The 21524-nt window shown below is 42.3% G+C and overlaps 1 protein-coding gene across 2 annotated transcripts in view; it reads left to right on the top strand.

The window, feature by feature from the left end:
* The window catches only part of LOC149447751 (CMP-N-acetylneuraminate-beta-galactosamide-alpha-2,3-sialyltransferase 4-like), an 88993-nt gene that overhangs the window by 14146 nt on the left and 53323 nt on the right, over nucleotides 1-21524 (top strand). The window contains exon 1 of one of the 2 annotated variants that reach the window (XM_089652101.1): nucleotides 14240-14359. The exons of the other annotated variant lie outside the window; for it this stretch is intronic. Within the exon in view, the coding sequence (XP_089508227.1) occupies nucleotides 14245-14359 (115 nt within the window). The 5' untranslated portion in view covers nucleotides 14240-14244. Of the gene's footprint in view, nucleotides 1-14239; nucleotides 14360-21524 lie in introns of those variants that run through there. 2 annotated transcript variants of the gene reach the window in all.

The raw sequence follows: 21524 nt of genomic DNA, 5'->3' as shown, positions 1-21524 counted from the left end.
TGTTGCTGTACCTTGACTTGTGACCCGTTTACTCTTTGCCTGCTGCTCTGTACTGATCTGCCTCCACCGTTACCGACCCTGCTTGTCTGACCACGCTAACTACTCTGCCATCCATCCATCCTGCACGGATCCAGCCGTACCTGCACATACCTCTGGCGGATCTCCCTACCACTAGCAGGTGTACTCAGGGGCCGCGACCTGGTCTCAGTCCTGCGCCAAGTCCATCCCCACCATCAGGGGCTCTGGTGAAAAGGCAGACTGGGGCTTAGACTCCGCGCCCTGGGGAATCCTGCCCTGAGGACCGCTAGAGGTACCACCAGGCAGTCGTTACAGAACCCTACGGCCGGCCTGACCATTCCACCTCTCCAGCCCTGACTACGCCTGTGTTCCTGCACCTCCTAAGATTAGTGGAAGGTTAGTTTGTTCACTGCGCGTTTATACATATATATATCTGGGTGGCTAATAATAACCTGTATTGTACCTGAGACCTGCGTTTCCCTGTGTCAGTCCACACCTTTCTGGTCATTCCTAGATTCCTGACACTGTGGATTTTTCTTTGTATCTTTTGGCAGTTTTGGCTGCAATCTTTGGTCTACCTGACCTTGGCTTGGTATCAAGAAATCTCAGAATTTTCCACTTTTTAGTAAGTAACTGAACAGTACTGACTGGCATATTCCAGGCTTTGGATAACTTTTTATATCCTTTTCTATCGTTATAAAGTTCCATTACCTTGTTACGCAGGTCTTTTGACAGTTCTTTTCTGCTCCCCAGGGTTTAGTATCTAACCTGCTCAGTGCATCCACGTGAGAGCTAAAAAACGCATTAACTATTTATACACATACAATTAAACTGTGCTAGCCTGTGAAACTTGCATTTGGCTACATAGTAAGGTATTTTTTTTCTAGTTCAACTCAGGTACACTCATCTACACTGTGGTTAGGCATTTTGTGCTTTGCTCCATTGCCAGTACATTGGATCAGGTTCTTTACTTTTTATTTTTTTTTAAGATATTCTCTTATGTTATAGCTTTCAAATGTTTTGAATGGATATAAAGGTCCTGTCCTGGAATATTAGAGGAGTTTGATGACAAATGTAAGTGTTCTGTAATGTTTAAATTTCTTAATGCCCACAAACCACATGTAGTATTCCTGCAGAAAACTCAGCTAATGGGTAACAAAATCCTGGCTCTCTGCAGGGCCTGGGTGAAACAGGTGTTCTATGCTACGTGCTCATGTTATGCCAGGGGGGTTGCCATGTTGATAAACAATCTCTACCCTGTACGGTGTAACAGTTCATTACAGACCCGGAGGGTGATTCATTATCCTGCTACTAATGATGCAGGCTTCTTTGTGGACCTTTATTAATATATACCTACCGCCACCAGTTGACATCTCCCTTTTGTACACGATATCTGAAAAACTGACAACATTTGGGGCAACTTATACTGTTATTGGTGGTGACTTTAATGTTATATTGGATGCTGCACTAGATACTACCAATCCCACTAGGGTTGCTACTCAAGATTTGTCCACCTGGGCAGATACGTTTTCACTTACTGAGATATGGCGGTGGAAGCACCCAGTGGATATATTTTGTTCACATTTGTCCACTATCCACAGATTGGGATCCCGCACTGACTATTTTTTGGTACTCCCTTCCTTTTGGCTCAGGTGGGGCCAGTCTCTTATCTCCCAGTGGGCCTTCCCCCTGGAGCTTGTCTTGGGGGTTGGGGCTCAGCAGGACCCTGACTGCTGGAGACAGGCTCCTCGCTGGATCCATGATTCCAAGGCCCAGGAGATGGTGTCACTGAAAGTATCGATTTACTGAGAACTTAAATTGTCTACTACACCTACTATGGTATGGGAGACCTTCAAGGCTTCCTCCCGTGGGGAATATATCTCCGCTATTAAAGCAGTGTGCAAAGATTATGTCTCCCAAGTTGGAGGAGGTTGAAGTTGAGTCCTTCGTATACTTTTCACTTTTGCGACCTTCTCAGGACTTCAGGTAATTGGGAGAAGTCTCTTATTATGCCCACAGACCCTGGTGCTTGGGGAGTCACAAAACCTCAGATTTTGCTGCAATGGACTGACTCCATGAAATACTTGGGTATTGTTATTTCCCCAAATGCTGGGGATTACTGCCATCTTAATTTGGAACCGACGGTGCAGACTGTTAAGCAGAGATTGAGAACCTGGGAAAATCTGCCGCTGATCATAATAGAAATTCATGTACTATTATATGCTCTACGTCATTCCCGTTTGGATCACCAAACAATTTTTTTGCACTCTTCATTTTTTGCTAAGCTCATTTATTTGGAGATCCCGGATTCAGTAAAAAAAATTCTTTGTAGAGCCTGGACACAACATGGAGGCATGTCCAGACCTCTGTATGTACTTTTTGGCAGTCCTTCTTACCCATGCACATAATTGGGTCATTTCGGATGATTCCAATGCGATATGAAGCTCTTCATAATCTTCCATATCGTGGAGTTCAGCTCTCTTCTTAGCTCTCTTCCTTGATGAAGCCTGGCCAATCATCATGCCCACGGATGCCTCAAACTCTGCTCTCTGGTCCCTGCATAATCCTATCTGGTTTAACCCAAAACTCCCATAATTCTTGACTATCCCTAATCCGATACAGCAGCCTGTGCCACGAGGCAGCTCGCCACCACAGCAAACTACGCTCCCTCTGGAGCCGACACATCCAGGGGAAGATGCCTGCAGGACCCTTTTTCCTCCCAGTCCCAAGAGGAACAATTACTATCATCCCCAGGTGAGATGCCACAATTCTCTCCCTCCTCTGCTTCTCCAGGGGGAGACATAGATGGGGATGTCCCTTCACCTGTTTCCTCTATGGACAAGAACATGGCTGAGCTGGCCTAGATAGCCTTAAGCCAAACTAGCTCTTTGACTGACCACCTGCCTATACCTGCTGTACTCATAGCCAGATTTTCTGCCCTTATGGAACGGGAGTTATCAAAGGCCTGCACAATCATTACAACAGATATCAAGAGTGACCTTCAGTTTATAGGTGAACGGCTTGATTCCATTGAGTTTAAGATGAACGGTTCAGTGAAGAGGGTGAACCAAAACACCAAAATGATTTATTCTATTCAGGAACAGCTAGACCAGGCGAACGCCAAAATTGAGGACCTGGAGAACAGATCTCGTTGCTATAATTTTAGAATCAGGGGTCTATCTGAAACCATCATAAATCTGGAATCAGCTATACATACAGTAGGGATCGAAAGTTTGGGCACCCCAGCTAAACATTTGTATTAATGTGCATAAAGAAGCCAAGGAAAGATGGAAAAATCTGCAACAGGCATCAAATTACAGATTAGACATTCTTATAATATGTCAACAAAAGTTAGATTTTATTAAAATGGCATCTGCAAAAGTTTGGGCACCCTGCAGAATTTATAGCATGCACTGCCCCCTTTGCAAAGCTGAGACCTGCCAGTGTCATGGATTGTTCTCAATCATCGTCTGGGAAGACCAGGTGATGTCAATCTCAAAGGTTTTAAATGCCCAGACTCATCTGACCTTGCCCCAACAATCAGCACCATGGGTTCTTCTAAGCAGTTGTCTAGAAGACTGAAACTGAAAATAGTTGACGCTCACAAAGCTGGAGAAGGCTATAAGAAGATAGCAAAGCGTTTTCAGATGTCAATATCCTCTGTTCGGAATGTAATTAAGAAATGGCAGTCATCGGGAACAGTGGAAGTTAAAGCAAGATCTGGAAGACAAAGAAAAATATCAGACAGAACAGCTCGCAGGATTGTGAGAAAAACAATTCAAAACCCACGTTTGACTGCACGATCCCTCCAGAAAGATCTGGCAGACACTGGAGTTGTGGTACACTATTCCACTATAAAGAGATACTTGTACAAATATGGTCTTCATGGAAGAGTCATCAGAAGAAAACCTCTTCTACGTCCTCACCACAAAAATCATCGTTTGAACTTTGCAAATGAACATATAGACAAGCCTGATGCATTTTGGAAACAAGTTCTGTGGACCGATGAGGTTAAAATTGAACTTTTTGGCCGGAATGAGCAAAGGTACGGTTGGAGAAGAAGGGGCACAGAATTTAATGAAATCAACCTCTGTCCAACTGTTAAGCATGGGGTTGGATCAATCATGCTTTGGGGTTGTGTTGCAGCCAGTGGCACAGGGGACATCTCACGAGTAGAAGGAAAAATGGATTCAATAAAATTTCAGCAAATTTTGGATGGTAACTTGATGCCATCTGTGAAAAAGCTGAAGTTAAAGAGAGGATGGCTTCTACAAATGGATAATGATCCTAAACACACCTCAAAATCCACGGGGGATTACATCAAGAGGCGTAAACTGAAGGTTTTGCCATGGCCTTCACAATCTCCTGACCTCAACATAATTGAAAATCTATGGATAGACCTTAAAAGAGCAGTGCGTGACAGACAGCCCAGAAATCTCAAAGAACTGGAAGACTTTTGTAAGGAAGAATGGGCAAAGATACCTCAAACAAGAATTGAAAGACTCTTGGCTGGCTACAAAAAGCATTTACAAGCTGTGATACTTGCCAAAGGGGGCAGTACAAGATATTAACTCTGCAGGGTGCCCAAACTTTTGCAGACGCCATTTTTTTGTTTTCGGTTATTTTGAAAGTGTAAATGATGGAAACAAAATCTAACTTTTGTTGACATATTATAAGAATGTCTAATCTGTAATTTGATGCCTTTTTGGAGATTTTTCCATCTTTCCTTGGCTTCTTTATGCACATTAATACAACTTTTTAGCTGGGGTGTCCAAACTTTCAATCCCCACTGTACATTTATACACTGATTGTCCCAGATCTTTCCACGCATCAATTGGAATTGGATCGTTTTCATCGAGCCCTGACAGCTACCAGGCCTGACTGTTTGTCAAGGGACGTGATTGTTAAACCACACTTTTATAGGATCAAGGAGAAAATTATAATGACTGCTAGATCCAGATGGGATATTGTTTTACTAGGACATGCCTTTCAAATTTTTGCCGACATATCCCAACTGAAAAGAGACGTTCCCTAAAACCTCTACTTTCCCATCTGACAAACCGTCAAATTAAATACCGTTGGGCTTTCCCATTTCGCCTATCCTTTATGTATAAAGGAGAGGCACACACTTTTATTAGCCTCCAGGATGGTGAAGAAGTGTTACTAGGACTTGGCCTGCTTTCACTTGGATCCCCCTCCAAACTGACCGCGACATCACCATCTAGACCGATTTCAATGTTGTGGTCTCGAACTAAACGACCAGCACCGAGAGTCTCTATCGTACATTTGAAAATTTCCCGATTTGCAGCTTCTACGCCCAGGCCCTTGGCAACACACCCAGTATGACAGCCTCCGGCTTCCTAACCTTACCTGATTGTAACACCCGTAGAGTCTCTTCCTTACCTCAAATGGAACCTCTATGCAATTGGTTACTACATAAGCCTATGCTGTGCACTAGGAGGGATGCATATTATCCCACTACCCCTTCTTCCTTTCCCTTCCTCCCCCTCTTGCCTTTCCACCCCCCTTCCATTCCTCCCCTCCTCCTGGCAGCAGATCTGTTTCTTGTTCTACCTTACTTTAACCTCAGCTAGTTGTTATTATAATATTACATTTTCCTGGTTTCATGGGGCTGTCCTCCTCACCCCATCCTTTTTAATCAATGGCACTCTTTTTCAAAGGAGAGGTTGGGACGGAACCACATGCCACGCTGGGTGACTTTACCGCACTCTCTAGGGAGGGTGTCAAATTCACATAGGATAAAGGGCACTGGCTCCCCAATCAGTTATTGGTCTGTTTGGATTATTATGTATTGCATGAGTTATTGGTCTTGCGCTTGAGCATAAGCAGGCGCAGACTGTATTCTTGTTTTATCTGTTTGATACTCATATTCTTTCCTTTTTTTTTTTTTTTTGCTTTTCTGCACAAGTACGCTTTCCTCTCTCTGACAACTGCATTCGGGAGCTGGTTGGATCCCTCAGTCGGGGTTCAGCAAGCAAGTGCAATCGGCTGAACCATTATGTCTTCCATCCAATTCCCTCTAAATTTAGAATTTTGACCTACAACTTGCAAGGCCTCAACTCCCAGATAAAGCGAATAATGGCTTTCCAATATTACCACAAACTGGGAATTGACGTCCTTTTACTTCAGGAGACACATTTTTCTCGAGTTTTCCAACCAAAGTATCTGCACTATCCCCACTTCTATCTGCTTGGCTAAACGAGTGCCGTTTACTCCCTGGACAGTCATACGGTGATAAGGAGGGGACATACCTTATAGTGGGAGGGAAAATTAACAAACATGTAGTTACCTTTATTTCCTATTATGCTCCGAACATCAGGTCAGATTGCATTCTTCAGAAATATGCTTACGGTCCTGATGCCTCATAGGGCGGGTCATGTCATTTTGGGAGGAGACAGTAATGACCCCCTAGACCAAATATTGGACAACTCTAATTCCCTTAAGACAATACTGAAACATACTCCTAGACAAAACACAAAATTACTTCACACCTATGACTTAGTGATGTCTGGAGAGACACCCATCCCATGGCAAGGGACTACACTTTCTATTCTCACGCACACAAAACCTATTCTAGAATTGACCACTTGCTCACCTGGTCTCCACTGCTCCCTTTCGTTAAATCCGTACAAATTTTAACTACCCCATGGTCTGACCATTCCCCAGTTCAAATGACAGTAGATGAGCTGTGGACTAGACCTAGACCCTCCTCTTGGCACCTTAATGCCTCTCTGCTTAATGATCCTGCCATATTTCAGGAGGTGGAAACATCACTTTGCCAATATTTTAGTAAAAATGCTCCCGCTGAAACCTCTCTATCGACTAACTGGGCAACACATAAGGCTACCATTCGGGGCAAGTTATTTCAAATTGCAACGCAAGCCAAGCGAAATCACGAATTACTTATTAGTGAACAAGAGATTGCTCTTAGGAATCTTTCACAGAAACAGAGATCTTCCCCCCACTTGGATCTTAGGTCCAGGATAGATGCAGCATGTAATGCTTTGCATTTAAGTTTGACTACTAAGGCGGAGAGATCAATGCGCTGGTCTAGGCACCGCTATTATACGATGGGAGACAAAACCAATACATTGCTGGCCAGGAAATTGGCATCACGCACATATGCTCTCGCCATGCCGAAGTTGTGTCTATGCACTGGACATTTGACCCAAAATCCTCAGTTTATCTTACGTGAGTTTTTTTTTACTTTTACTTGAAACTTTATGCGCCCCGACACAATCTTCCGCATCCCAGACCGATAACTTTTTTCAGGGCCTTCCTCAAGAACATGTGGAACTCATGGAGGAGGAATTCATGGAGGCAGAGGTGGCTGGAGTGATAAAATCTATTAATCCCTCCAAGGCTCCAGGTCCAGATGGTTTGACGGGCCATTACTATAGGAAATATATGGAGATCCTGACTCCTCACTTATGCTTGTTTTTCAGTTATATCAGATGGGGTAACCCATTGCCTAACCATGAAAACAACACCTTTATTCATGTGATTCCCACACCGGGGAAAACTTCTGATGACTGTGAAAATTACCGCCCAATATCGCTTATCAATGTAGACCTTAAAATATTGACCAAACTATTGGCAAACAGGTTGAACTCATTCCTCTCTACATACATCCACCCTGACCAGGTGGAATTTGTGCCTGATAGGCAGGCCCCCCAATCAAACCAGACACATTATAGATGTAATTTGGGCACAGCAATCAAATTGGGACAACGGCGGTACCAGAAAAGGTATACTGTTGTCCCTTGACCTGCACAAGGCCTCTGACTCTCTGTCTTGGGATTGTCTCTTTCAAGCTTTGCAATGGTATGGTTTTGGACAGAACTTTCATAACACACTTCATGCTTTATACAGTTCACCAATAGTTCGCTTGTCCATTAAGGGCTATAGTTCAGATTTTATCGCCATCCACAGGGGCACCCAGCAGGGATGCCCATTATCTCCGATTCTGTTCATATTGGCCCTTGAACCATTAGCTATTAAACTTCGAAATAACCCGGATATTCAGGGCATTCCTTGTGGGGAAAAGATACATAAATGCGCTCTATTTGCTGATGACCTTCTGCTGCTACTCACATCGCCTAGCACATCAATCCCCAATTTGTTCGTGGACCTACACAATTTCACCCTTATATCAGGCTTCAGAGTCAACCTTACTAAATCGTTAGCACTTAACCTGTCCCTAGACGATCGCACACTTAGTACCTTGCAACAGGATTTTGTATTTAAATGGCAATTTGATTCTTTACCCTACTTGGTATTCTGCTGACCCCATCTCTAGAGACCCTGTACTGGAAAAATTACCCTCCATTGCACAAGGAATTGTCAGGACACCTGGATAGATGGGCTTCTAGTCCCCCCTCTTGGTTTGACAGGTTGCACTCAGTTAAAATGAATATTCTACCCAAGGTGTTGTATTTGTTTAGAGCCTTACGGTAGAGAAAAACCAATCTGATTTGACTCTTTCCAACGGAAATTTTAAAGTTTGTGTGGGGAGATAAAACACTGACAGTGAATAGGGGCACATTATATATCCCCAAAATTAAAGGAGGTTTGGGACTGCTCAAGGCTGCCCCCTCCCCAGTGAATGAGGTTGAAGTCCTCTTCCCTCCCGACAAAACAGATCAGTCATTTGATGTGGTTGAGAGCAGGAGATAGACCGACCATACTCTGCCCAACACTATCTTTTTCTCTTAGCCTCTGGGATAGATTGGCAGCCCAACACGGTTTTAAATCCCCACACACACCCTTGGCACCGATACTGGGCAATCCCACCTTCATCTCCCAGGTCTCGACCCACATACTTTTTACCAGTGGGCGGTTTTGGATACACACATATAACTGTCTACTCTCTCACCCAGATGAATCTCAGGAAAAGCCCACTGGAGGGGGCACCGAGACCAGTGCAACGGTTGATAGCATTCATTTTTTCGGCAGCTAGAATTTCCATTGCACGGTCTTGGAAGTCTCCTATTTTATCTTTTGAGAGCCAAATTGACATGGATAATGAAAAATGAACTCCTGTCGGCACTCCTACAAGAACTTGGGATCCATGGATCAGATACCTGTTGGGACTCCACGAGACAGTCTACCTGCCAAGATGAGATGAGAATGTTCCTCTATTTCCCCCCCCCCCTTTTTTTTTTCTCTCTATTTTCCTTTCTTTTTCTATTTTTTGGTTGAGTTTATTGGTGGCCTGCCCCTATGTGGTGGGCCTTTATGCAATGTCAGGACTTTATTGATGTGCCTTTTCTTCTGCCTGTAACACTGGTACGAGCCTAGATGTCTCTGTTGTTGGAGTTGTTATGTTTTTTTTTTCTTTTTCCTCCCATATGTTTTGAGGAGGTATTTGTACTTTACTGAAAAATCAATAAAAACCTATTGAAAGTAAAAAGGAACCAAACAACAATATGATAATAAATGGCTTCATGCAATCACTATACTTAAATGAAATACAGTTTTTTGGCATGATCAATCATGTTTTCAATAACAATGTCAAAATGTCATGATTTCTGCCAGGGTATGCAAACCTTTGAGCACAACTGTATAACTTTGAGACTCTCACTAGCAGGCCAAAGTAGCACAACAAATAGCACCAGTAGCACAACCAGAAGCATCAATACTTACCATCTTTAGAAGGCCTAGATCTGTAACACCAAGAATTTGGGATACTGGAAGAATCAAGGAATAACTATAATAAAGAAAAACATATATATCCCCCCCCCTTTTTTTTATTACTTCTATGTTAAGTTGTTTTAAAGAAAATGGATATCCCACAACTAGACCATGTCTGACTCTGTAACACAGTAGCAGTAGCTACACTCTTCAGTTGAGCAGGGTGACAGACCGTGTCCCACTGTCTATTATAATGATTATAACTTTGTACAATTTACACCATTCTTTGTTTTTTGTGTATGCCAATTGTAAGATGCAACTATTGTAAGATGCCTGAAATAAGGAATACAAAAAAAGGAAAAAACAAATGAATGAGAAAAGGTAGGCAAATTATGTCATGGGAGAGGGAAAGGCAGCACAAGGAGCCAATCTGTGTGCTGTAGTGAAGTGAGCATGCTCATAGGAGGAGAGGACAGAGTAGATGAGATATCAGTGTGCTGTTTCTCCTTTTACTGACCAGTCACAGGGTGAGGGTGGGGAGGAGATCCATAATTGAAAAAATTGCAGTTAAGAAAGATTAGGTCTTCTTCCTTATTAAGCGCTACAGTGTTGTGTTAAACCTGGGGCACCAGCAAACACTGAAACATAGGCAAGGATTACAATAAAGAAGCTCCATACTGAGTACATTGCTGGTGTGACCGAAAGGATCCACAAGTGACATTTCATTAAGTTCTGTTGCCCCAAGTGAGGTGAGATTTGGTAGATTGCATTGCACCACAATGTACTGCATGGCATACTTTCTTTCAGCGCACACCACCACAGGACAGTGGTGTGAACTGGCCCCTTATGGAACAAGGCTTTTTTCCTTGTCTTGCATTGGGACTTGCACTGACCCTTGCCATTAACTGCTGAAGACTGAGAGTTTATTTTCGTTTTACGTGTGCTGTGTACTGTATCCAGAGCAGGGACGGGACGGGAGGGGGATTGCAGAAGGGGCACCTGCCTTGGGCACTGTGTGGTCTTATGGAGGAGAGGGCGCAGGGAGCTTGTTAGTGCTCTGTTCTCCATCTGCCTGAATGACAGGAGTGATCATGCACCTGTCTCAGGCAGCTGGAGAATGGAGAACAGAGTGGGACTGCAACAGCTGCTGGAGGGAGGATTCTACTCTCTCCTCCCTCCAACAGAAACCTGAGGTTGGTAGGAGAAGAAGAGTAGAACAAGCACTAGCTTGGAGAGAAACCTTACTTACGGTGAGGGAAAGAAAAGGAGGTGAGGGTGGGAGGACTCCATTGGTGATATCTCATGCACCGCCCATACCGCGGATGGTGCGATTGTGAAGGTGGAAGACAGCTGTAATCTGGAGAGGAATGGATATGTCCACTGAGGCTCTCCCCTTGCCGCTCCCCCGGCGCCCGACCTCCTCCACATCGCAAACGCTATGATGGTACATAAATCTTTGCTGCAGCTCCAGCGCTTGTGATATGGAGGAGATCAGGTGCTGGAGGAGCGGCAAGGGGAGAGCCTCAGATGACCCATCCATTCCTCTCCAGATGATAGCTGTAAAGTAACCAGCGGGCACTTCGGTAGTATAGTATAGATGCGGCTAGCATCTGCGGGGTTCGGCTCCCACTGGGCTCCACCTCCAGCAGGAAGGGGGTTTACTGTGCAGTAAACCAACTACAAAAAAATCTGATTAATGCTCCACAAACCCTACTAACATTCTATATTCATAATACATTGAATATAAAGTTTGAGGCTGCTTTGACTGTTGAAATACATATACACTTTATTACACACAAATTCTTTAAAAAAATGTATTGCATGTATGCTGCATATATTGCACCTTAATTTGTGTGTATTTATAGAAGATTATGATTTTTGCATATCTTGTGGATATATATGGAGGCTTTAATTTCACCATGGTGTGTTTTTAAAATTTGAGTATAAATAAAGTGCATATGTTATATTTCAATGGTCATAGCAGCCGCATATTTTTATATTTCATTTATTATGAATAGAATGTTGGGTGGTTTATTGAGCTCTTATTAGGCTTTTTTGGGTTACATATTAATCTTTACCAAGAGCTCCTACTTCACCTACTACTGATCTCTAAAGTCTTTGTCACTTACTTCTGATCTCTGACCTCTGCCTCACTTAACTACTGGTCTCTAACCTCTGCGTCACTTACTACTGATCTCTGACCTCTGTGCAACTTGATACTGATCTCTGACCTCTGCGTTACTTGCTACTCTGACCTCTGCATCTCTTGCTACTGATCTCTGACCTCTGCGTCACTTACTACTGATCTCTGACCTCTGCGTCACTTACTACTGATCTCTGACCCCTGCGTCACTTACTACTGATCTCTGACTACTGACCTCTGAATTCTGCAACACTTAGCCCCTGCACTCTGCTTGCCTTTTAGTCGCGGGCAATATTCAGCGGAATAAAAGCCACACCCAGGTTTTGCTATGGTGTATTATGCACGCCACACTTTTTACATGCTCAAGAGGGCCCAGCTTACAATTCACACAGGCCCCATTACTTTTTACATCACATTTTTTACTGCTGGACAGAGTGTTACTTGTTTCGGTGCGGTATCCTGTATCCCATAGTACTTTCCCAACCCCCCCCCATTGGTATTGGGGGGAGGGGGGTCGCAGTCTGGCATCTTCACCCTGGGCACTGAATGAGCTTATCCCAGCACTGATCCAGAGTATGTTCTTTACTGGATTCAAGAGTGTGGTTTAAAATTTTATGAAAGGGAAAGGGATAAGTGGTATTAATTTTATATTGTTTATATTACAATATATTACAATTCAAGAAATATTGTTTGCAAATTGGATTGGGTGTGTAAAAGGATTGTGTAAATTATTGTGGGTGTGTTTACAATGTGTTGAAATTGTAGGCATTATTTTAAACCTTGAATCATGCTTTCCACATAGTTCAGCTACATACAGATGGGTGAGTTGACACATCTCGCTCTTCTATTACGGTTTTGTGACAATAGGTTTCTATGCAAAAGACATGTTGCTGTGTGCACTGCCAGTGAGATGAAATAGACAAAAGCAAAACATAAAATGCATCCTTCAGATGTTATCTATGATGACTCTCCTGTCTTCATTTAATTTCTAAAAACAAGTATAGGCTACTCACTTATAAAAAAATTGAGGGGGTTACTTCAAAACATGTACAGTCAAAACTTTTTAGATAGAATAGTGAAGGGTAAAAAAAAGTCTATCATATTATTCTTTGCTGTCTGTGTCCCACAAGGGAGCAATGCTCTTTGCATTCTGTCCTGGAGACACAATGAAAAATCATAGGAAATCTACACAAAGTGAGGGTAATTCACATCATAGCTATTTGTCATCATAATATCTGTCGCCACGGAAAAAGGTGACAACTGATGACAACTCTAAATCTTTGGATTTCCTCTCACTCTTTGGGTCTGTGGCAATGGTCACCAGGACAAATAGAGGGTGAATCTCCTTAGTGGGGGACACAGACAGCAATAAACACATGGCAAGGTGTCTAAACCCTCCCTACTTTTAGAAAGCAAAATAAGTTTTGCTTTTACATACAGTACATGTTAAGTTATAGTATTCACATAGTATTCATGTTGTAATCAATCAATTGCATGACTGGTTTTATCATTATTATTGGACACCTAGGGTAAACAAAGCAATCACACAATAGCTACCATGTCAGCCAGCTTAGTTTTTAAATGATGTGAACATATTACATTATGTGCAAAGTAAGTATTTTACGTTAATTTTTTACTTTAATCCATTGTCACAGCATACACGTTCATTGTGTAACATCAGCTTTGTGACAACTATACAAACAACACCTATTTTAGCCATTCCAATACAAGTTAACTCATAAAATCTCCCACATGTTGTGAGTATTGCCTGTCTGTTGACCATCGCTTTCCACAACTTCCTGAATGTCCTCCATGCTTTGCAGCTTTACTTCTGCTGTTCAATTTCTAAGGACTACATATCCCATGGTACCTTGTGGCATGCAAGTACTGATTCCTGTACTGGCGTCACCTCCTGAAACACCTCTCAGCACTTCTTTATTTCTCTAGTCAGGCTCTGTGAATTCAGTGACACAGTAAAGTCTATCAACAGGGCACAGTGAATACATGTAACAGATTTCAAGAAAGTAAATGCATGTCACTAAGTAAATTTACAAACTTTAAAAGGAGAAAGCCAGAGATAACTGAAATACAATATGAAAATGAATATATGACTTTACATTTTGAACGTAGATATGCTTAACTTCATATAAGAAAATTGTTATTTATGTTACTAAACCTTGCAGTGTCTACAGCTAAATGTCTTGATGGACTCAAACACGACCCTAGAAAAATCTCTTAAGCACATAAAAAATGATATGTTTACTAGCTACACTGATAATTTAACTGATAAACAGCCACTGGATTAAAGTGCATACATATAAAGCTGGGTGTGCCCCTATGCAAACTGGTTTGGTATTCTAGCGAAATTAAAAAAACCTGTTAGCATTGCAGACATTGCGAAAGATTTAAAAGCTACGCTTCTGCATCGTATGCTAAGGAGAAGAAATTCAGCCTGTCTTCAGCCTTTCTATTGGGACACACTCACTTTGGAATTGCTGAGATGTTTTCAGTCTGCCATGAAGACTTCTAAGAAACATCTAACAGGTAAGAAATATTTTAAAACATTTTTAGGTATGCTGTGCAAACGAGAACACATAATAAACACATAGTGGTGTTTTCTCAAATCTGAATACACATGGTAATAAGTGAGAAGGCGACATATTGCCTCCCAGCCTCCTTTCCTCTGAAAAACAATCCACCGCAAATTGCTTTTCAGAGGGAGGTGGCAAGTGCTTCCACAAGTGTGAATAAGCCCTTTAATATGTGACTATTGTGTGCACATGGACATTTATAATGAACAGACAAAGTTAGAATGTAAGTGCTAATGAGCCTATGCACAGAATAATATAACAATTACGGATTAAGTTCCATTTTGTAGTTGCTGCAGGATGTACAACATTGTAGTCCACATATTTATATACCCATTGATTGGAAACTGAGACTAACATCTTGTTTGGTGTGGTGTTGCCTTTATGCATATGGACATCCATCAAGACCAGGGGTCTCCAAACTTTTCAAAGGGACATTTTACTGTCCTTCAGACTTTAGGGAGGACGGATTGTGGCCAGTGGGGGTAAAAAATGTCTTGGGTCCAGCATCAGTGATAATATAACATGGCCTCAGGGCTGGTGGTCAGTAGACATAGTGCCTCATCATTGGCATTAGTAGGAGGAATAGTACCCCATCATTGGTATCAGCAGAAGAGAAATAGTACCCTATTGTTGGTGTCAGTGGGAGGAATAGTGCTTCATATCATTGGAAGGAAGTGTTCCAAAAGCCGGATAAGGGCTAGCAAAGTGCCACAGTTTGAGACCCCTGATCAAGACCTATATATCTAAAGTATATACACAATGCGTGTTATTGAACTCATATGCTACAAATGTAAAGCAGAGCTCCAGTCAAAATGTAACTTTTAAAAAATGAACACTCACCTGTCCCTTGATCCAGCGGTGTCCTCCCCGCAGCTGGTTTCATTGACCATCCTCTCTCCACAGCGCCGGCAACTTGAGGCAGCTTGCGACTTCACAGCCAGGTGCCCATCGCACATGCCCAGTCCCAGAAGACTACATGGTGGGGGACTGTTTATTTTTTTTTACAAAGTTGTCACTTAATATATTGCTCACGCATGACGTGTATATGTAGAATAACACCCCAAGTATGCAACAACCCGAGTATGCAGGTACCACATGTGAGAGACATTTCGGCACCTCCAGGCTTTCGAAGGGCATATTTCCTCATGTCACTTCCTTCTACCTATCACAGTTTCGGAGGCCCTAAAATGCCAGGATAGTACAAGCACCCCCCCAAATGACCCCTTTGTGGAAAGTAGACAACCAAAAGGAATTTGATAAGAGGCATGGTGAGTATTTGCAGATATCATTTTTGTCACAGGGGTTTAAAAAAGAAAAAAAAGAAAAGAAAAACTACATTTTAATTTTCTTTCTTCGTTTTCCAAAAACTTGTGGCACGTTTTCTGCAAAATACTCACCATGCCCCTTAGCAAATACCATGAAGAGTCTACTTTTCAAAAAAGGGTCATTTGGGGGGGGGGGGGGGGCGCTTCTACTATCCATGGCCAACATTAGAAGTTTATGCCACACACCATCCACTCTACTAATCCCTTGAAGACCAAGCCTTTTATGACACTTTTTGTTTACATGAAAAATTTATTTTTTGCTAGAAAATTACTTTGAACATTAAATATTTTTTAAAGCAGAGGCCCTAGAGAATAAAATGGTGGGTGTTGAATTGTTTTTATATGTTACACAGTATTTGCGCAGCGATCTTTCAAAAGCAAGTTTTTTGAAAAAAAATACACTTTTTAGAACTGTAATGCACAAAAATTCATTACAGGTGAAACTCGAAAAATTAGTATATCGTGCAAAAGTTAATTTATTTCAGTAATTCAACTTAAAAGGTGAAACTAATATATGAGATAGACTCATCACATGCAAAGCAAAATAGTTCAAGCCGTGATTTGTCATAATTGTGATGATTATGGCTTACAGCTCATGAAAACCCCAAATCGACAATCTCAGAAAATTAGAATATTACATGCAATCAATAAAACAAGGATTGTACATAGAACAATATCGGACCTCTGAAAGATATAAGCATGCATATGTACTCAGTACTTGGTTTGGGCCCCTTTTGCAGCAATTACTGCCTCAATGCGGTGTGGCATGGAAGTTATCAGCCTGTGGCACTGCTAAGGTGTTATGGAAGACCACGATGCTTCAATAGCGGCCTCCAGCTCTTCTGCATTGTTTGGTCTCATGTCTCTCATCTTTCTCTTGGCAATGCCCCATAGATTCTCTATGGGGTTCAGGTCAGGCGAGTTTGCTGGCCAATCAAGCACAGTAATCCCATGGTAATTGAACCAGGTATTGGTGCTTTTGGCAGTGTGGGCAGGTGCCAAGTCCTGCTGGAAAATGAAGTCAGCATCCCCATAAAGCTTGTCTGTGGAAGGAAGCATGAAGTGCTCAAAAATCTCCTGGTAGACGGCTGCGTTGACCCTGGACTTAATGAAGCACAGTGGACCAACACCAGCAGATGACATGGCTCCCCAAATTAACACAGAGTGTGGAAACTTCACACTGGACTTCAAGCATCTTGCAGTGTGTGCCTCTCCATTCTTCCTTTATACTCTGGGTTCTTGGTTTGCAAAAGTTGCTCTCATCAGAAAAGAGGACTTTGGACCACTGAGCAACAGACCAGGTCTGTTTTTCCTTAGCCCAGGTAAGACACTTCTGACGTTGTTTGTTGTTCAGGAGCAGCTTGACAAGAGGAATACAACATTTGAAGCCCATGTCCAGGATCCGTCTGTGTGTGGTGGCTCTTGATGCACTGACTCCAGCCTCAGTCCACTCCTTTTGAAAGTCCCCAACACTTTTGAATGGCCTTTTCCTGACAATCCTCTCCAGGCTGCGGTCATCCCTGCTGCTTGTGTACCTTTTTCTTCCACACTTTTCCCTTCCACATAACTTTCTATTAATATGCTTTCATACAGCACTTTGGGAACATCCAACTTCTTCTGCAATTACCTTTTGAGGCTTTCCCTCCTTATGGAGGGTGTCAGTGATGGTTTTATGCACATCTGTCAGGTCAGCAGTCTTTCCCATGATTGTGATTCCTACTGAACCAGACTGAGAGACCATTTTATGGCTTAATTAGCTGATTAGAGTGGGACACTTTGAGCCGAGAATATTGCACCTTTTCACAATATTCTAATTTTCTGAGATTGTGGATTTGGGGTTTTCATGAGCTGTAAGCCATAATCATCACAATTATGACAAATCACGGCTTGAACTATCTTGCTTTGCATGTAATGAGTCTCATATATTAGTTTCACCTTTTAAGTTGCATTACTGAAATAAATGAACTTTTGCACAATATACTAATTTTTCGAGTTTCACCTCTATATTGATCAATTGTCTGATAAATTATAAAAGATGATGTTACGCTGAGTAAATGGATACCAAACATGACATGCTTTAAAATTGCGCACGTCAATGCAAAGGTGACAAACTACGTATGTTTTTAAAATCCATAGGCAACATTTTAAAAGCATTTACAGGTTACCACTTTAGATTTACACAGGAGGTCTAGTGCTAGAATTACTTCCCTTAATCTGATGTTCGTGGTGATACCTCACATGCATGTTGCAATTTCTGTTTAAATACCAACACGGGACCACCACTTGTGTTTGCTTTTGAGCGCGAGTACAGTGATGGGGGTAGGGGTGATTTTTTTTATTATTACTATTTATTTTGCTTTTTTATTTTTACACTGTCCCTTTCATTTTTTTTATTACTTTTTTTGTGATCACAGGGAATGTAATTATCCCCTGTGATAGCAATAGGCAGTGACATGAACTCTTTTCTGAGAAATCTGGGGTCTGTTAGACTCTAGATCTCTCTTCTGCCCTTGAAGCATCTGATCACACCAAGATCGGTGTGATCGGATGCTTTCCCAATTTTAAAATTGCGCTGTTTATATCTGGTGAAACGGAAATGATGAAATGCTTGTAGACTCCATTCTCTTAGACCAGGGGTCTGCAACCTTTAAGACATAAAGAGCCACTTGGACCCGTTTCTGAGAGGGAAAAAAAGACTGGGAGCCGCAAAACCATTGCAACATTTAAAACAAATCCGACACTGCATATATTGCAAAAAGCGCTCTGGTCATGAAGGGGGTTTAAGGGCCCAGTAAGCAAAGGGTTAATCAGGGCCACAGTGTATCGTCATAATCACAATCATAGCCTTAGGTCAGTGGTGGGCAACCTTTTTTTTCAACTGAGCCAAATCTCGTCAAAACCACGATTGAAATTTATTTTGAGAGAAACATTTTTAAAACTGAAAATACATCCCCCATATAGTAATTCATCCCCCCTATAGTAATTCATCCCCCATAGTAATTCATCCCCCACATAGTAATTCATCCCCCACATAGTAATTCATCCCCCACATAGTAATTCATCCCCCATAGTAATTCATCCCCCACATAGTAATTCATCCCCCATAGTAATTCATCCCCCATATAGTAATTCATCCCCCATATAGTAATTCATCCCCCCTATAGTAATTCATCCCCCATATAGTAATTCATCCCCCCTATAGTAATTCATCCCCCATAGTAATTCATCCCCCATATAGTAATTCATTCCCCATATAGTAATTCATCCCCCATATAGTAATTCATCCCCCATATAGTAATTCATCCCCCCCATAGTAATTCATCCCCCATAGTAATTCATCCCCCCTATAGTAATTCATTCCCCATATTGTGTCAATTCCCTTACCTTTGCTCCGCGCATTCCTCTCGCCGTGTTCCCGCGCCGTTCTGGTCTTCAGGGCGGACTGTGAGAGGAGAGGAGTTCGTCACGCTGCCCCGCCTACATCCTGACAGCCAATGTTTGCCAGCGGGCGCCCGGCACACAGAAGAGCTGCATGTGTAAAGAGCCGCGGCTTGCCGACCACTGAGCTACGGCAACCCTATTGCCTGTCACCTGGTGGGCAGTGTGCTCCGGAGCAAAGGTGAAAAAGAGCCGCGGGTTGCCGACACCCGTCTTAGACCATAGAGATGACTGGAGGCATTCCAGTCTCCAATTAGCTCTATTGTCAGCCAGCGGAACTGCTGGCTGTATTCTCGGATTCCCCTGTGGGAAGGGAGAGCACAAGAAAACCGTGGAGGAGGTGGGGGGCATCCCTTCTTGCTGCTTGTAAAAATGATCCAGTGGCTAATTAGTCGCTAGGATTGTTTTACAAGAAAGCCGATTGCCAGCTGAAAAAACGATACCAGGATGATGCCTGTAACGGCAGGCATCATCTGATAAAACCACTCAAAGTCCAGCGACATACCAGTACATTGCTGATTCTTGTTGGGCATATATGTAACATGGGCATATGATAAATTGGGTCTGTGGACCAATATGACCACAGGATTCCATGCAAATTGTCTGGCTGAATTTGGGTGGGCGTTGATGTATTGTTGTTCATATAAATTGTTTTGGCTCACAATCAATTAATACAAATCTTCTGTGAAAAACAGCAGAGGTGCTAAATGCTAATGCTGGCAGTGAACGGGGCTGATCCTGCTAACACTGCATTTTTGGGAACACTATCCTAAGGAGGCACTAGTATAGTTCTGTTTGTGATTAATATATTGATCCGTACAAACACTATACTAGTAATGGGGGTGATCATCAACCTATAGCATGCGTGCGATAGTGTGCGGGCAATCTAACGCTAGCTGATTCTGGCTGGGAGAGGAGCTAACAGACCCTGATGCTATCTGAAGTCACTAGTGGCAGTAATACAGTGATCAGTGATAAATTCTGTATACTGACACTGTAATATTGGCACTGGCTGGATGAAAGGGTAATTAAAGAGTTAATAAGGGCAATAAAAGGGTTAAATGTGCTAATATAAGATGTGTGTAAAATGTAAAGCTTTTACTCAGTGCTGTGTTCTCTCTCCTGTCCCTGGACCGCCATAAGGGGAAGTGGGGTGCACACATGCGCACACACACCTGGAAATAGAAAGCCACATTAGGGTATATGGCTTTGACCAGAGCCGCCGCTCACCTGCACATTGTGGGTGGGCAAGCCGAAAGTAGTTAAAAAGATAAAAAACAATTCTCTCAATATTTTTATTCTTTAAACGTTATTTTTTACTTTTTGTTTTTTAAAATACTTTCATCAGAGTACTACCATGTTACCACAGTAACATTGTACAACTCTGGGGGGTGATCAAGGAATTTTTCTTACACTTTGCATTGCAATATAAAGATTATTGCAACTGCAATGCAATGCTTGCTTTGAACTGTCATGAATGAGTTAAGTTCACGACAGCTCAAAATACTCCAGATGGTCACATGGTTCAGGGTGCTGTGCTTGGCTCCATGTATCATGTGAGAGTTGTGGGCCAATCACAGCTCACCAGGAAGAGAAGCAGAGCTGTTATGAATCTACTGGAAAGTAGTTAAAGCCCTCAAAAGGGGTACTTCCCTCCTCCCCTGTATGTGTTTCCAGCTACATACAGCGGGTAAAATAAGTATTGAACACATCACCATTTTTCTCAGTAAATATATTTGTAAAGGTGCTATTGCCATGCAATTTTCACCACATGTCGGTACCAACCCATGCAATCCATACATACAAAGAAACCAAAATAAATAAGTTTAAAAATTAAGTTATGTGTAATATAATGGAATGACACAGGGAAAAAGTATTGAACACGCTAACTAAAATTTATTTAATACTTTGTACAAAATCCTTTGTTGGTAATGACAGCTTCAAGACGCCTCCTGTATGGATAAACTAGTTGCATGCATTGCTCAGGTGTGATTTTGGCCAGTCTTCCACACAGTTTTCAAATCTTGAAGGTTCCGTGGGCCTCTTCTATGAACTCAAATCTTTTGTGCTTTCCATAGATTTTCTGTTGGATTCAAATCAGGTGATTGGCTGGGCCACTCTCGCAGCTTTACGTTCATTGAAATCAATCTCGAGTTTCCTTGCCTTTGTGTTTCGGATCATTGTCTTTCTGAAATGTCCGTCCTGATTTCAATTTTCATCATCCTGGTAGATGGAAGCATTTTTTTATCAAGAATGTCTTGGTACATTTTTCCATTCATCCTTCCTTCAATGATACGAAGTTTGCCAGTACTGTATGCAGAAAAAAAGCCACGCACCATGATGTTCCCACCTCCA

The sequence above is a fragment of the Staurois parvus genome, unplaced genomic scaffold, assembly GCF_062004578.1.
Source record: "Staurois parvus isolate SC_StPar_1 unplaced genomic scaffold, SC_StPar_1.0 ptg000671l, whole genome shotgun sequence".
NCBI lineage: Eukaryota > Metazoa > Chordata > Amphibia > Anura > Ranidae > Staurois > Staurois parvus.
Note: the sequence above shows the minus strand (reverse complement) of the source record. Positions and strands in the feature narration are given on the sequence as shown.